Genomic DNA, 14,875 nt, shown 5'->3' with positions numbered 1-14,875 from the left:
TCTCAGTCCCTTTCAAAGTAGGCACCTTGGGACCTCCCACAGTTCTCCCAATTGCCATCAGCTGCCCCGTTGTATTTTCCTGAATCTCATCAACAGTCTGAAATCTCTTCCCTTTCAAAGGTGATTTTAGTTTTGGGAAAAGCCAGAAGTCACAGGGTGCCAAATCTGAGCTGTAGGGGGGCTGAGTCACTTGAGTGATTTGATGTTTCACCAAAAAACTCGCACAAGACATGATGCATGAGCACGTGCATTGTCGTGATGAAGCTGCCCATCACCAGTTGCCCATAAATGCATCCCTCTGAATCATCCAAATAGTTTCCATGGAGGAATTTTCAAGCTTAATGCAAAATTTGATGCAGATTTGTTGCTCTACTCACTTAAGTCATTTTGAATGCAATGGCCACACAGTACACATACTCACTCAATGGCATCTACCGCACCCACTGATTAGTACAGTGAAGTCATCATTGTTCACACATGACATTCCCATCCACTCTCCTTAGCTGCCAGGTTACATCAATGTTGCAAAAACTGTTCTCATTATATTAACAATGGATGGACTTTTTCCAGACAGACCTCATCATATGTTGTTACCTCTTGCCATCAAATCAATCACATTAACAATCAACAAAAATCAATCTCCTGGGACACACTCAAAATACACCCTATTGTATACAGAGAAAAGATATAAAATATCAAAAGCAACTTAGAGGTCCTTATTATGGGATGAGTTCCCATCTTTCCGACATGGCTGCCCAGCCTCAGAGCTGTACCGGAAGCAACTTTATTGCTTCCATGTGACTCATTTTACACATCAGAATACCCACCACTGATGAGAAATCATAACCATGAAATTAGGTATGAAGAACTATTATCCCCTGTAGGAAATCTGTTGTTACTAATCTATAAACTGTAGTATCATTTACAGACTGAAACCAAACCTAGTAGAAATAAATGATGAGAAATACTAGAACTTTATCTGCATATTTCATCAGTCTGCAGGATATTTTCACAGGCAGAATTTTTTCAGTTCTTCTTAGGACACCGCTGCTAGTTGGAGATTACACCCTGTTTCTTGCATTTGGTTCTACATGTAAATTAAGAATCTGTTACCTGGCAACCTGTGAGGCAGAATGAACTTTAATCCTTCTTCTTGAGGAGAGAAAAAAAGGAGTAGTCCAAAGCAAAGAGCACTCTGTATTTATCTACTGTGACGTTCTTGATATAGTAAGATGCCTCTATTTGCCCACCAACTACAAGAGATACACTATGACATATGCTAATATTGACTGATTTTCATAGAGCCATCCCCCAAAATATGATGATGGAGAAGCTTCAGGCTCTGGAGTGCTGTTCAAATCTCAATGCCATAATCATGTGAATAAATAAATGAGATAAACTGCTGAAGTGTTATTACAAAAATGCAGAGTGGTTAAGTTTACCCTGGGGAATGAGGAAAGAAATAATGCTTAAGATGGGTTTAGAAAAATATTCTCCAGGTTGACAAGGAAGAAAAAGCATTCCAAAGACATGGATGCAGGAGACTCTGGCAGCAGGCCCTACCCAGAGATCTGTAAGCATAGGGTGGGGGGGGACAGCCTGCAGGAATAGAGGCAGCCAGTGAGAGATGAGGGTAGAGAGCTATAGAGAGAGGACTGCAGAGCATCACTTGCCAACTGAACCCCTTCAGGGCAAGAATCACTGAAAGGCTCTTAATTGGGAGTGTGGGAACAGATGTGCCCGTGGCAAGGTCAGCCTGGAGGTGGCATGGCAAGTGGGTGTGATGGGTAAAGGATGCACCAAGACAGGCCAGGCACAAGGTAACAAGGTAGCGAACCAGAGCAGCAGGGTCAGAGGAGAAAGGACACGCGAAGGAGATGTGAAGGTAAGCCAAACTTACAAAAGTACCCCTGGTGTGAGTGACAGGAAGTCGGCCACGTTGCGGAAGCAAGGGGAAAGGAGAGTTCCCATGGAAAACCATACACAAGGCACATGTTACTCAGGTGTACATAACTAGAGATTGCCTATGTGCTGTTTATGATTTTCCCAAGGGAAAGTTTGTGAGGACAATCACAGGCACCGGAGTCCAAAAATTTCAGGATTAAGTGCCAACTACTTTACAGGGTTATGGGCACAGTGAATGAAATAATGTGTTTAAACTGCCTAACATAATGATGGCACTTAGGCACTTGATGATGTATGTTGGTTGCCTTAACAAGCTACATGCTCAAAATATGTAGAATTATAATCAACAAAGACTCTGAAACATTCAAAATTCCACCAATCTAATTCATATATCCCCTAAACTGCATAAACAGTATCCATTTATTATCAGTATATTCACATTATTAAAATCACAGATTCCAGAGCCAAGATACCTGGGTTCAAAATCAGGCCCTTACACTTATAACTGGGTTACTCTGGGCAATTAACTTCACTGTACCTCAGCTCCCGTATCTTTAAAATGGGGATAATAACAGGACCTAACTCATAGGATGAGGGTGAGTACCAAATGAATTAATTTTACATGTAGAGTGCTTAGAGCAATGCTTGTCCATTGAAAGCACTCAATGAATACCGGATTTAAAAGTTTAGCTATTATTATTTCAACCATGTGACATCCCTGGGATGAGCATATGAATAAATTCTGATCCTACAGCCCTGACTAGTGTGGCTCAGTTGGTTGGAGCATCGTCCATAGCCAAAAGGTTGCAGGTTCAACTCCCCAGTCAGGGCACATACCTAGGTTGCGGGCTTTATCCCCATTCCGGGCACATGCTATCCCTGGTCCAGGCACATATAGGAGGCAACCAACAGATGCTTCTCTCTCACATCGATGTTAATCTCCCTCCCTTTCTCTCTCCCTTCATCTCTCTCTAAAAGCAATGAAAATAAATTTTCTTCAGTTGAGAACTAAAAAATGATTCTGATCCTACAGATAATGAATAGATGAGAATAAAACCAGAATCACCTTTTTTCCTCCTGCCACATAATTAAGAACTAACACAAGGTGACTATAACTGAGTCAGCATACAGTAAGATGCTTTACTATTTTAATCATATGAGCTAATTATTCAGTAACTGGACAATCACACCCAGAAAAACTATCAAAGCTCAAAGAACTTACAAGGTGTAGAGTAGGTTGGAAATACATGACTGCAGAAAGAGGTAGATATTGAGAGAAAATGAAAAAGATAAGTAAATAGCACACCAAATTCCCCACCAATGAATTTATCTGTCTACTGAAAAGCAACATACAGTAAAACAGAGGCGCGGGGGCTATGTGATGTTTAAAAAATACTTACACACACTCATGGTTTTTTTAAAATCCCTGAATTGATAGTTGGTGGATATTTCTTACAAAAAAAAATGCTGCAAGTTTCTGAGGAAACAACTTATAAACAAGAAGGCTCATTAAAAGGTTTTTTGAAACAAAATGCTGGCAGTAATTTATTAGTTTTCTGGCATGTTATCTACTATGGGTACTCACTCAAGTCATTTATAGCTCTAAGAAAGAACATTAAAAACCTCTGTACTTTGAGTCAACTATAACAATTTCATCCTAATATTTCTTCCATTACTTGAAAGGTAGTATTTTAATGTAACAGTCATAATATATTCAAGATGAATGAAACTACCCTAGTTTTTTTCAGCTCTGCTACTAGGAAAGAATGTAAGTAAAATTTATTTAATAGTAATAGATTCCCACATAGAGTTATTGCTTCATAAAAGAAGTTTCATATGTTATATTGACTATGTACCAAGCACCATACTAGACACCTTAAATATATTATCTCCTTTAATTTTATCACAGCCCTGAAAGGCCAAACAAAATAAATAGTAAAGATTCAAACATAATCCAAATTGTGGTATTAACCAACAAATCCACTTACTCCTTTCCCTCACAGTTCCTCTTGCACCTAAGTCTCTCTCTTCCAGAGATGCTGACAAAGTGTAAACCAGACAGGACAAGCACTGAGGAGGAGGAGGAGAATTCCAGGCCTGAAAAAACCTGCCCTCTTCTCTAAAAGATTCCATCTGCCCCCCTATCCATCAAGAATGTGCCAGCTGAGACCCCAGAACGCTAAAGCAACTGCATAAATTTCACAGCTTTCCCTTTTCCTCACCTAAATGTTGATGCTGCGCCTGTGAGAGCACAAACATTGCTAAGGCCCCCAATGCCTCAGAACAGAAGAAGCGGAAATCACTTACTCTCCCAATTTTGCCCAGATAGCCAGCGACACCCTTAGGATGATTTCCGAGCCTTCAAAAAAGATGGAATCCCAAATCTTTAAAACGGTATGGTTAGGGAGGCACGTGGCAAAGAGAGTCAGAAACCACTGCATCGTGAAGACGTTCGTAAGTGGCGGCTCATATCCACCTGAAATAAAACAAAATACACTATTTCTTCAGAATTGACAGTTTGCAAGATATAAAAATACCCTCTTTCAAGAAGTCTTCCATGTCCACCCAAACGCTACATTTCCTAACTGATATGTTTATATCACTAAATTCTTTCCTTGGTTCTTTCCTTATTTTTCAAACTTCCTTTTTCTAGAAGAACGTAAGTGTGTTTAATAAAAATCTCAATAAAATGAGAACTTCACAAAATCTTTACAATATTTCAGAAATCTTACTCTAAAACTTAATTTGGTTCTACCTATTATGGGATGGTCAAAATTAAGAAGGTTTTCCTCACCAAAAATGGGATAAAGAGAAAGCCTCTTAAAAGCAAATGCCGATTTTCAAAATATTCTAAATTATTCAAATGCTACTCATAAAAATAAAATTGCTCACTAGGAATTACTTGTCTAGTTAAATTATACATAGTTCTCAGGCCACAATGGAATTAAACTAGAAATTAATTGCAGAAATATAGCTAGGAAAACCCCAAATACCTAGAGATTAAACAACATGAAATTTTAAAGTATGTTGAACTAAACTATACACAGTTTTAAATATCTGGGGTCCAGCTCACTTTGAAGTTTCTGAATTCACTAAGAAACACAGTGCTCCCTTTCATTTCCTGGAATGGCATAATTATGTATTTTAATGAAACAAAATTTAGATATTTGGACTTATCCTCCCTCCAAATTATAATCAGAATGTGCATTTATCCAAGTATAAGCAAGAAGGGATCTGTTCTCCTGCATTCATTTCCTTCCTTCTTACCTCTGAACAAAGGGAGTATTTTTTTTTTCAGAGACTAGAATCTGCGGTCACCCCTTGTAGGCAAATGAAGAGCATACAGGAGAAAAACATGGACCCCAGTAAATTGTATCTGACTACAGGATGGGCAAGGTTGGTCTATTTGGAAGCCTTATGAAATCCACACAGGTGCATAATTATACAGCACAGCCAAATTAAAGACGATTACTCAAATGATTTAAAAGGAAATGCTAAGAGACACCCAGGCGCCACTAAAATTCCTAGTGTATTTTAATCACAGATTAGGTCCTCAAAATCATTTAAGATTTTCCTGGATTTAAATGTGTGGTCATTAACTGTCAACCATTTACAGGAAACACAACAAGTTTGTGACTTTTCTTTATGGTATCCTGAGCACAGCCAAGGAAGTGCAAGCAGTGGGATAATTCCAGCACCAGTTCCGGTAGTTTGGAAAGGTGGGTAAGGCCTGCTAGACAGCAGTGACTCTCAGAGCTGTTGCAGAGCTATCTCCGTCGCTGCCCTACTCAACCCAGTGCTTTCCTTCAGGGTTTAAATTCTCCCTAGAGGCCCAGAAGAACCTTCTCCAGCAAGAACTGGCCCATTCCTCTCAAGTAAATCTATATGCCCTTAGCATGAATCAAGAAAAGGAACATTAAACATTTCAATCCAAATCATCTCCTACAACTTAATGAAAATACATATTCCACTCTCTCATAACCTCAGTGCTTCAGGAAAAACCACCGTTTGGACTAAATTATACCTGTAGCTCAGTTTTAAAGAATGCCTGGTTTGGTGCCAGCTTAGAGAAGTTTAATCAGATAGTAAGCATGTACACCATTCTCCATCTAAAACAGTATATCATTTTAGTTGTTGATCTGGTTCTGGTGAAATATTAGGTTCTCGATCAACTTCCTAACTGTGACCATTCAAAGGTTCAACACGTGGCCCGATGCTGTGGGTTGTTTTTGTTTTTGCTTATTTAAGTTTTGTTTCTGTTCTCTGAAACTCTATATCATTGACTCAAACTCTCAGCAACAGAAATACCTGAAAAGATGTGTTTCCATTCAAGGTTTAGGCTCACATGTACAGTGAAATCAGAGAAGTAAAATATTTTTGAAGGTATAATAGCATTGAATCATCACTACCTCCACTCTCCTTGTTAGCAGTTCTCTGAAGAGTATCCAGGTGCTGAGATAATTCAGGGAGCTTCAGTCTCAAGAGGTCTCTGAAGACAGCCATATCCACAGACAATGCCCAGAGATTATTGACAAAATAGCTTTCAGGAAGAACCTTATCTATAAGGTAAATCATAATCTGAAGAAAAAGATGAAGAAGACTGCTTCATAAAATTTGGCATGCTAACATATCCTAAATAGAAAAAACATATTCAAATGGATAAAATGTAGTTAGCCAAAGCACTCTATCCTTTAAATGCATCCGTACCAAATGCTCTAGATTTTCAAGGCCCATATTCACTCTGGGGAAAAAGCAGGTGGCATAATTATCTAAGTAATTCATAATTACCTAAGTAAAAGAGTTACTAAGCAAAAACGTAAGTGCAAAAAGGCAAGAAAATGGTTTACCCACATTTAATAAAACATATATTTCAATATTTTCCTTTTCATCAGAGGTGTTTCTTCATAACCCCAACCATCCTCTGCATATTAAATGCCTAACCAGATTCCTAAATGATGATGATGTCATTTCATTCCACAAAGTTCACTTGCTTACAGGCAGAAATATAAATATTCAGTTTTTGAGTTTTATCTAATCCATCTTTTTGGACTTTTTAGTGTTTCAAGTATCACTGAATCCTTTCATGATTTGATTGGCATTATATCCACTTCCCCAAACCCTTCCACCCCAACCCCTAACCTGAAATTACTTATTCCAGCTTTTCAACAGAACAGTCCCCATTTTATAGTCACACAAATTATATCTGAAAAAAATGACTATAAATAAGATAGACTAAGGAAACAAAATTGCCTCTTGATTAAAAAATGTTTTAACGTCATGTATTTGATTTGTCATTGCCTTCACCCTCAACCCCTGCCTGTCTGATGAACAGGTAGCTTTGAAGCTGTTTCCTTAAATACAGGAATGGAAAAAGTGAGAGGCTGAATGCAGGTGTAGATCATGTCAGGTTGGATTTATAATTAATTCCACCATAATGTGCTTATTTTTCCATATCACATTAGTCAATGATTGAGAATATCACTAGGATGTTCAGCACAGTAAAAAAAGAATTGGGGGAGGGATGAGGCACTCCTGAAAACAAAGACTAAGTAATCCATCCCATCCATCACAAAGCATTGCAATCAACAGCAGTTTGAAGATTCAAACATGAATGAGCAACCCCACATTGCCCCAAGCAAATAAGGCAGTGGCCATCCTCCACCTGTGAAATGCTGCGTTCCTCCTACAGACTTGTTTCTGGTGACTCACTGAGTCACATTTAGACCTATATGCTTAAACTGCTAGTGTCCCATCTCAAAGTGTTTCCAGAATTTTTTCTTACTCATAAAGGCCCTAGGCATCAAATATTAAAAGATAATAAATATAATTCACTTCTATAACCTTTCTCCAAGCAAACAGCTTCCATCAGACATTCACCCTCAGCCTACCTTCTCCATATCTCACCCCAGGTATGAGAGAAGAAAGCAGCCTAATGAGATCCAACCAGAATTAAGCATAACTGGCGGAGCAGGCAGTTTCTAACATGGCCCCAGTGACCCCCATCTTCTGATAGTCACACCCTTGTATAAGCTCCTCCCCTTGAGTGTGCACTGGGCCTAGTTTCTGGCTCCCGGCTCCTAATAAATAGAGTATGTAAAAAATGATGAAATGTGTCTTCTGAAGTTAGGCTACAAATCTGTAACTTAATCTCTCCTGCCTTGCTCACTCTCGTTTACTCTCTTGCTCACTGAGGGATACCAACCACAATGTTGTATCATGGAGAGCCCCACATGGCAAGGAACTAAAAAGGCCTCTGACCAACAGCCAGCAAAGAACTGAGGCCCTCAGTCCAAGGACCTGTGGAATTAAATTGTGCCAACAACCATATGAATGAACCTAGAAGTGAATGCTCTCACTCAGTCAAGCCTTCAGATGAGTCCACAGCCCAGCCAATAGTTCCAATGCCACAATAATGTGACTCTGAGCCAGCTAAGCTATGCCCAGATTCCTGACTCAAAATAACTATGAGGTAATACATGTTTTCTGTTTTAAGCAGCTAATTTGTTATGCAACAATAAATAATTAATACAATTAATGTTTAACTTGCTTTAAAAATATATAATGTCTTATAAGTGAAATGAAAAACATAATCAATTATTTTCTTCACATTTGGAAGCTACTTGAGTCTGTAACTTGACCTGGCTTTAATCTGGGGGAAACAGTACCATGGGTAATTACCAAGGTGTGACAAACACCTTGGAAGGAAGTGGACATCAGGGAAGAGAAATTGTAGTTCCAATACTTCACTCTCTAAAAAATTTCAGTTGCCTTCTTCAGAGCCTGATACTCACTTTCAGAGCATCCCCTTCATTGCCCTCCACCACTTCCAGAATTAGTGCAGCCAGGATGTTAAAGCCTTGGCAGTATCCAACATTCTTGTTCCACCGGGCATAGGCCAGCAGAACACGCTTCAACACAACCCTGTCCTGCTCGGCCTCCTGGCCGCAGTAAGAACTGCAGCCTGTGCGGTGAAGATCCTAAAATGAGAGGGAAACAATATTTTTTAATATGACTCCTTATAGTCTCTCTTTCTCTAAAAAAAACAAACAAAAAAAACCCACTAATTTCTTTGTCTTAGCCTTGAGATTATCAATATGGAGTATAGTTTTTTTTTTTAATGTATATGCAACTTATACACATGGGTCAAAAAAAACAATTTTTCCATTTTCGTTTTCCTAATGTTTTCTAATATGCTAAGACATTTTCAAGTTGAATTACAGCCAAGCAAATTTTCTACTTACAGTATTTCCAGAATTAATAAACAGGGACTCAGAATTAACAAAAACTACATTATAATTCCATGTAAATTGACAGTTTATTTTAATAATGTCTCAGATAACACAAGTCATTTTAACACATGTATGATAGATGCCAACAATACTTCTACAAAAATTGGTATAATGTTTACTTAGCTATCAAAACTCCCAATAGTATTAAGGAACAAAATCAAAATAGCAAAAAATGCAACCTGTATTGTAGAAAGACAGAAAAGTCATTCCGTCCAAAACAGAAAAGTTATTCTCTCCAAACTGTTTTATAAATTTGTGTAAAACAGACAAAAAAATTAATATTTAGTCAGGGCAATATCTATAATTTTATTACTTAGCAGAGACTACAATTTTCAGGTGCTGAAAATATTTTACTGACATAGTATTTACTTCAATGATAAAATAAAAGATTCTTTTAGTAACATGGTTGTTATAAAATGTGTGTTGTCTTAATTTACAATTTAAACAGAAAGTATTTCAAATATATAGTATTTCATCTCTGAGAAACATTCTGAAATTCCAAATAAACAGCTGAAATATGAAAATGCCAAGGCTTTTCAAACATACATTATAAAATTCCTTTTTTAAAAAAATCATTTGGCTGAAACAGACCAAGTTAGAGCAGAAAGACGCTTCTTCCTTTGGAAAAAAAAAAAAATCTTCAAAACATTAGCCAACTTGTGATGGCCAAAATTTGGATGAAACAACTCTGCTTTTAAAACTTCTGCTTAGTGTCACTGTAATGTCCTCAGGAAATAAAAACCATGTGCTAGAGGCTTATGGAAGAGAATAATAGTGAGATCAAATGGAATCAGCAGCCTTGGCTTTCGGCACCAGGTTCTAAACAACTGTACTAATCCAGGTAGGCAAACCACAGCTGCCTCCACAGCTGGCTTGAATCCTTGAGCATCTGGTTTAAAAACTTGCCAGTCAATCTAATTATATTCACAAATTAATGGTTAAGATATTATCAAATACCCAATTGTTATAATATGGAATATCCTCAATTTTAAGTTTCTCAGTGACTTTTATGTAAAAATCCAGTTAGTAGCACTGACCAATACTAAAAACAAAACAGAAAAAGGAATTTCAATCTCCTATCATATGAGCAAGATCAATAAGCTGAATATGAATGGAAACATTTTATTCTTACTGGCAACATACAAATTTCTAAAGACACGGTATAGTAAAAGTTCCCCCATTCAAAAGCTATTACTAATGAAATGAGGAAGCAAAAAATATACAGACATTTAGATCATAAGACTTGACCCTCTTTCCAGGAAACTTTGGTTCTTAGAATCTTCCTTCTAAATTAGGACAATAGGCCAAGCTCAGGGGTATTACCTTGACTATCTGAATTCCCATTGAGTCATCATCAGGATTACTCCTTTCATTGAAAGTGAAGCGCATTGTTTTGTCCCAATCAATGGCTATACTGTGCAAATAATGATCCGCCAAGGTCAACCAAACCTAAAATAGTGATCAAGAAGAATGGTAAAGTAAAATACATAGTTTAACCTTTATTAGAACTAGTTATTGCATCCAATAAGAAAATGGGAACTGTTCCTAGCCTACATGTAGAAATCCTGAAGAGCCACATTGAAGTGTGTACTATACTGAATTCAACCATTTAGGGTTTTTCATGTATTCTTTCAATTAATAGTTATTGAGTTCCCACTAAGCACACCAAGAAATGATCCTGATATTAGGAATACTGTTAAAATAATTTTTTTCAAATTTTATTTCAGTTCATTGAATTAGCTGTATTATGTTATGAGCATGTTATACTTGGCTCTGAATTGCTCTCTCTGTCTGGGCAATAGCGACCTGGTCATTCATGGAGAATGGGCCTTTTCTCACCATGAAGTGGTAACATCCCTCTCTCTCACACACACACAAATGACAGATGAGCTCCCATAGTGAATAACATTTTAAAGAGTCACTGGATATTTTTACTCCTTTCATTATCTTATCCTAAAAAGCTGTTTCTTCAAGATGTATTTCATAATGCCATTTTTAATGTATATTTTGAGGAACCCCCAATGTTCAAATTCTAGGAGTATTAGACTAGGTTTATGAATTGATATAATAAGAGAGCACTTCATGTTTTGGTATTTGAACCTAAGTTAGCAGGAATATCACCGATCCACATCTCCAGTCAGACTTCTCTCCTAAGCATCAGAATCATACATCCAAATGCCCACTTGACACCTTCAACTTAGATATATAATAGGCATCTCAACCTTAACAGATCCAAAGCCAGTCATCTAATCCACCACCACCACCTCAACTATACATACATACATACAAGCATAAACATCTGCTCCTCCCATCTGAGTAAACAGTAACTCTCCCCTTCCAGCATCTCAGGTCAAAATCGTGAAGTCGTTGTTGACATCCCCATTACCTCATATTCAATCCAATAGGAATTCATGTCAACTCAGCCTTCAAAATATATCTGGAATATGACCCCTTCTCTCCATCTCCACTACCACAACCCTGACCATTTCTTGCCTAAATTATTGCAAGCCTTCAACTGGTCACCCACTTCTGTCCTTGCCCCTCATATTCTCAAGTTAGTAGCCAGAGTAATCCATTTAAAATATAAGTTGTATCCTTAACTCCCTTGCTCGAAACTACCCAATGCTTCCTATCTCACACCAGGCAAAGTCCTACTATGACCTACAAGGGCCTACATGACCGGCCATCCTCCCCCCCATCGCATTATCTCTATGACCCGCTCTCCTATTACTTTCCCCCTTCTCACTGTGCTTCAGCCACCCTGTCCTCTTGCTTATGTTTATATACTCCTGAGATGCTCCCACTTGAGTATTCCCTGGAGTATCTTTCCCCCAGGGTAGCTGCATGGCCCAGCTCACTTCCTGCAAGGCCCTATTGAAATGTCACTTTGCTATTTAAAATTCCACCTCCTTATCCCCATTTCCCCACACTTTCATTTGTTTCTCTGCTTTATTTTTATACATGGTACGTATCACCATCTGACATACTCGATATTTTATTCATTGTAAGCTCCATAAGGACAAACGTTTTTTTTTCTCCTCACTGCTTTATCCCTGGTACCTAAGACAGTACCTGGCACAGAATAGATAATCAATAAATACTTATTGAATGAATGAATAATGAAAAGAGACATGTTTCAAATTACCAAATCTAGAATATCAGTTTTGACATTACAGAGACTTTAAAGAGGGACAAAGTGATGGTCCTTTTATTTTAGCCCTACAAATCCTCCTTACCTTTCTCCTCCATTCCTTTGGTATTCCTGTTGATAGTCTGGCAACTGCCTTGAGAGCATCATACCACTAAGAACAAAAAAGAAATATTGTAAAGTGATAATATTGACCTGGATAAATACTTTCCAACCTTTTTACCATCCTGACATCTGTAGAGTATAAAATTTGTACAGCACACTGGGGTAAGAGTCAAAGCTTCTTTCAGCCAGATATGCCTGGTCTGAGGTCTAGGATTGCCCCAAGCCCCACCTTGGCCACCCTTAACACACCTGTGATCCATATGCAATACACACAATAATTGGGAAGCATTGGTTCAGAAACCAAAACATGTATTATGGATTCAGAAAAATGGATGTTTGGTTCTGGAAATTTTTTTTCATACTTGTACCATTAATAGAAAGTACAAAATTTTTCATAGCAAACATAAACCCAAGCCACTTGTAGCTTTATAAGTTATTTTATCAATATTTTAAAACTGACTTGTCTTCTTATGCTTATCAAAGTTTTTCCACTTTGAGAATATACTCAGTATATATCCTGTAGATAGTCCAAAATAAGAATATTATCAAAACCAAAAATAAAGTTACCTGCTGAAAACCATTTTGACCTAAAGATGGCTCAAGAGTGAACTTCAACTTTGTGTCAACTCCTAAAATAAAAGCACATAACTGTTATTTGGGAGAAAAGTTATTTCAGAAATAAAAATAAAAGTTAACCTGATTCTACTGAATCATAATGAAAATCTTAAAACATTTACTTTTATAATTTTTAGTCAATTTTATTAAAGAAAAAAGAATACTGGTTATTAAAATAGAAGAATATCCTATGGCAACAGAATGGAGCTTTTCACACAAGATGGTAGTTTCCACAGCTATCTGGAGTGGTGCCAAACCAAAAAAAATTCATCACAGGCTTGAAGTCATTTTATCTCTAAAATTAGCATAATAAAATCTATCTCAGTAGATCGTTGTGGTGATTTAAGTGTAAATCACCTAGCATGGTATAATTAATATTTATGAAAGGAAGAGAATTCTCTACTTTCAGAACTTATTTTCTAAGAAACTTGAGTGGATTAAGTCTATAAGGGAAATTTCAGTGAAATATCAAAAGTTATAAAAGTAATGTCATTGCCTTTACATTTATGAAATCCTTAATAATCCTATTTGGAGATTTTCATATGTTTTTAAATTCTGTCTTGATGGACTTAGTTATTGGAGATAAAAGTTTATGTTTAAATACAGACTACAAGCTAAAAATATAACTGAACTATAATGCTAAATTATCTACCAGTATAAACTAATTTGTTTCATATCCCAAATTTATATATTAGAAGTAAATAAACAGAAGACTACATAAATACTATATGCTTAATATTTATATTGGACTTCTATTCAGAATTCCATATTAGAAGTATATAATGTTTTTACTATAAAATTATTACATGATAATTTTATTCCCATTTAAATTCTAGTTTTAAAATAATATAATCAAATCTAAAAATGCTACATATTCTTTTCCTATTACAAAATCAATGAATAATATTTTAAGTCATTTTTAAAAGATGTATTACTTAAAAGTTTAAGGATTAAGATATACCAAACATTAGCAACAGCACTCAGTTTTACAATTTATGGTTGTCATTTATGATGAAGTTTTTGCTTCTAAGATATTGACTGCATATTAGGCATACTGAAAACCTCTTCATAACTACTTAGGGCTGGTGTATGGATAGGCACAATCTTCAGAATTTGCAGAATTATAATAATAAAGTGAACTTGTCTTTATAAAAACATATATACAGAGTCAAGAAGCTGGAAAGAGAGGTGTCTGATTTGCTCAAGCCCATGAGAGTATGCAGAGGCGTGGAAGAGCACTGTGAATACATGAGTTGGTCCTACCGTTCTAAGGACAAGCTGTGGTAGAGAAGCCCAAGATATTTATTTTCAAAGCTTCAGGTTCAAAACCATATACTACTCTGCCTAGATAGGTAACGTTTTCCTCTCGAATATATATTAAGTGTCCCCACGGATTCTCATCTCTCTGAGTCGGTTTAAATGAAGCCCGGGCCTCAGTGTTTGAGCCGGGATACAATGGCCACAAGAGTGCCTCCAGCTGGAGCGCAGGATTTACGGTGCAATGAAACAAACCAGGCTGTGAGGTTGCTGTCCAGACCCAGGGTGCTGAACGGAGGAGCTTATAGTCGTGACGTTTGCTCTATTATAACAAAGGCCAGGAAATACGGCCCCGCACTGAATTATTTCTACCGACCTAAAAGCCCCGAATCCCTGTATGTATTACCAAATGTGCTCCCGTGATATTTCCAGAGCACCTGCCGGGCGTCCAGCCCATTGCCTTGCCGCGCTGAAACCCATCTGGGTTAGTCAAAACCACAACTATTTTCTCATGATCAGAAATGAGTCACAGGATTGAACTAGAATTGATCATTCG

General features: G+C 37.2%; 1 protein-coding gene across 5 annotated transcripts in view; it reads right to left on the bottom strand.

The window, feature by feature from the left end:
* Positions 1–14,875, bottom strand: part of TBC1D30 (TBC1 domain family member 30) — a 78,253-nt gene that overhangs the window by 24,573 nt on the left and 38,805 nt on the right. For all 5 annotated transcript variants that reach the window (XM_090273558.1, XM_090273560.1, XM_090273559.1 and 2 more), the window contains 6 exons: positions 13,015–13,076; positions 12,431–12,496; positions 10,518–10,643; positions 8,697–8,882; positions 6,315–6,483; positions 4,213–4,381 (listed from right to left, as the gene is read on the bottom strand). In XM_090273558.1, coding sequence (XP_090129684.1) covers positions 4,213–4,381; positions 6,315–6,483; positions 8,697–8,882; positions 10,518–10,643; positions 12,431–12,496; positions 13,015–13,076 — 778 coding nt within the window. The remainder of the gene's footprint in view (positions 1–4,212; positions 4,382–6,314; positions 6,484–8,696; positions 8,883–10,517; positions 10,644–12,430; positions 12,497–13,014; positions 13,077–14,875) is intronic.

Source organism: Furipterus horrens, unplaced genomic scaffold (assembly GCF_987537825.1).
Source record: "Furipterus horrens unplaced genomic scaffold, mFurHor1.1.pri manual_scaffold_4, whole genome shotgun sequence".
In the NCBI taxonomy this organism is placed as follows: domain Eukaryota; kingdom Metazoa; phylum Chordata; class Mammalia; order Chiroptera; family Furipteridae; genus Furipterus; species Furipterus horrens.
The sequence above is the reverse complement of the archived record's forward strand: the minus strand, read 5'-3'. Positions and strand labels throughout refer to the sequence as shown.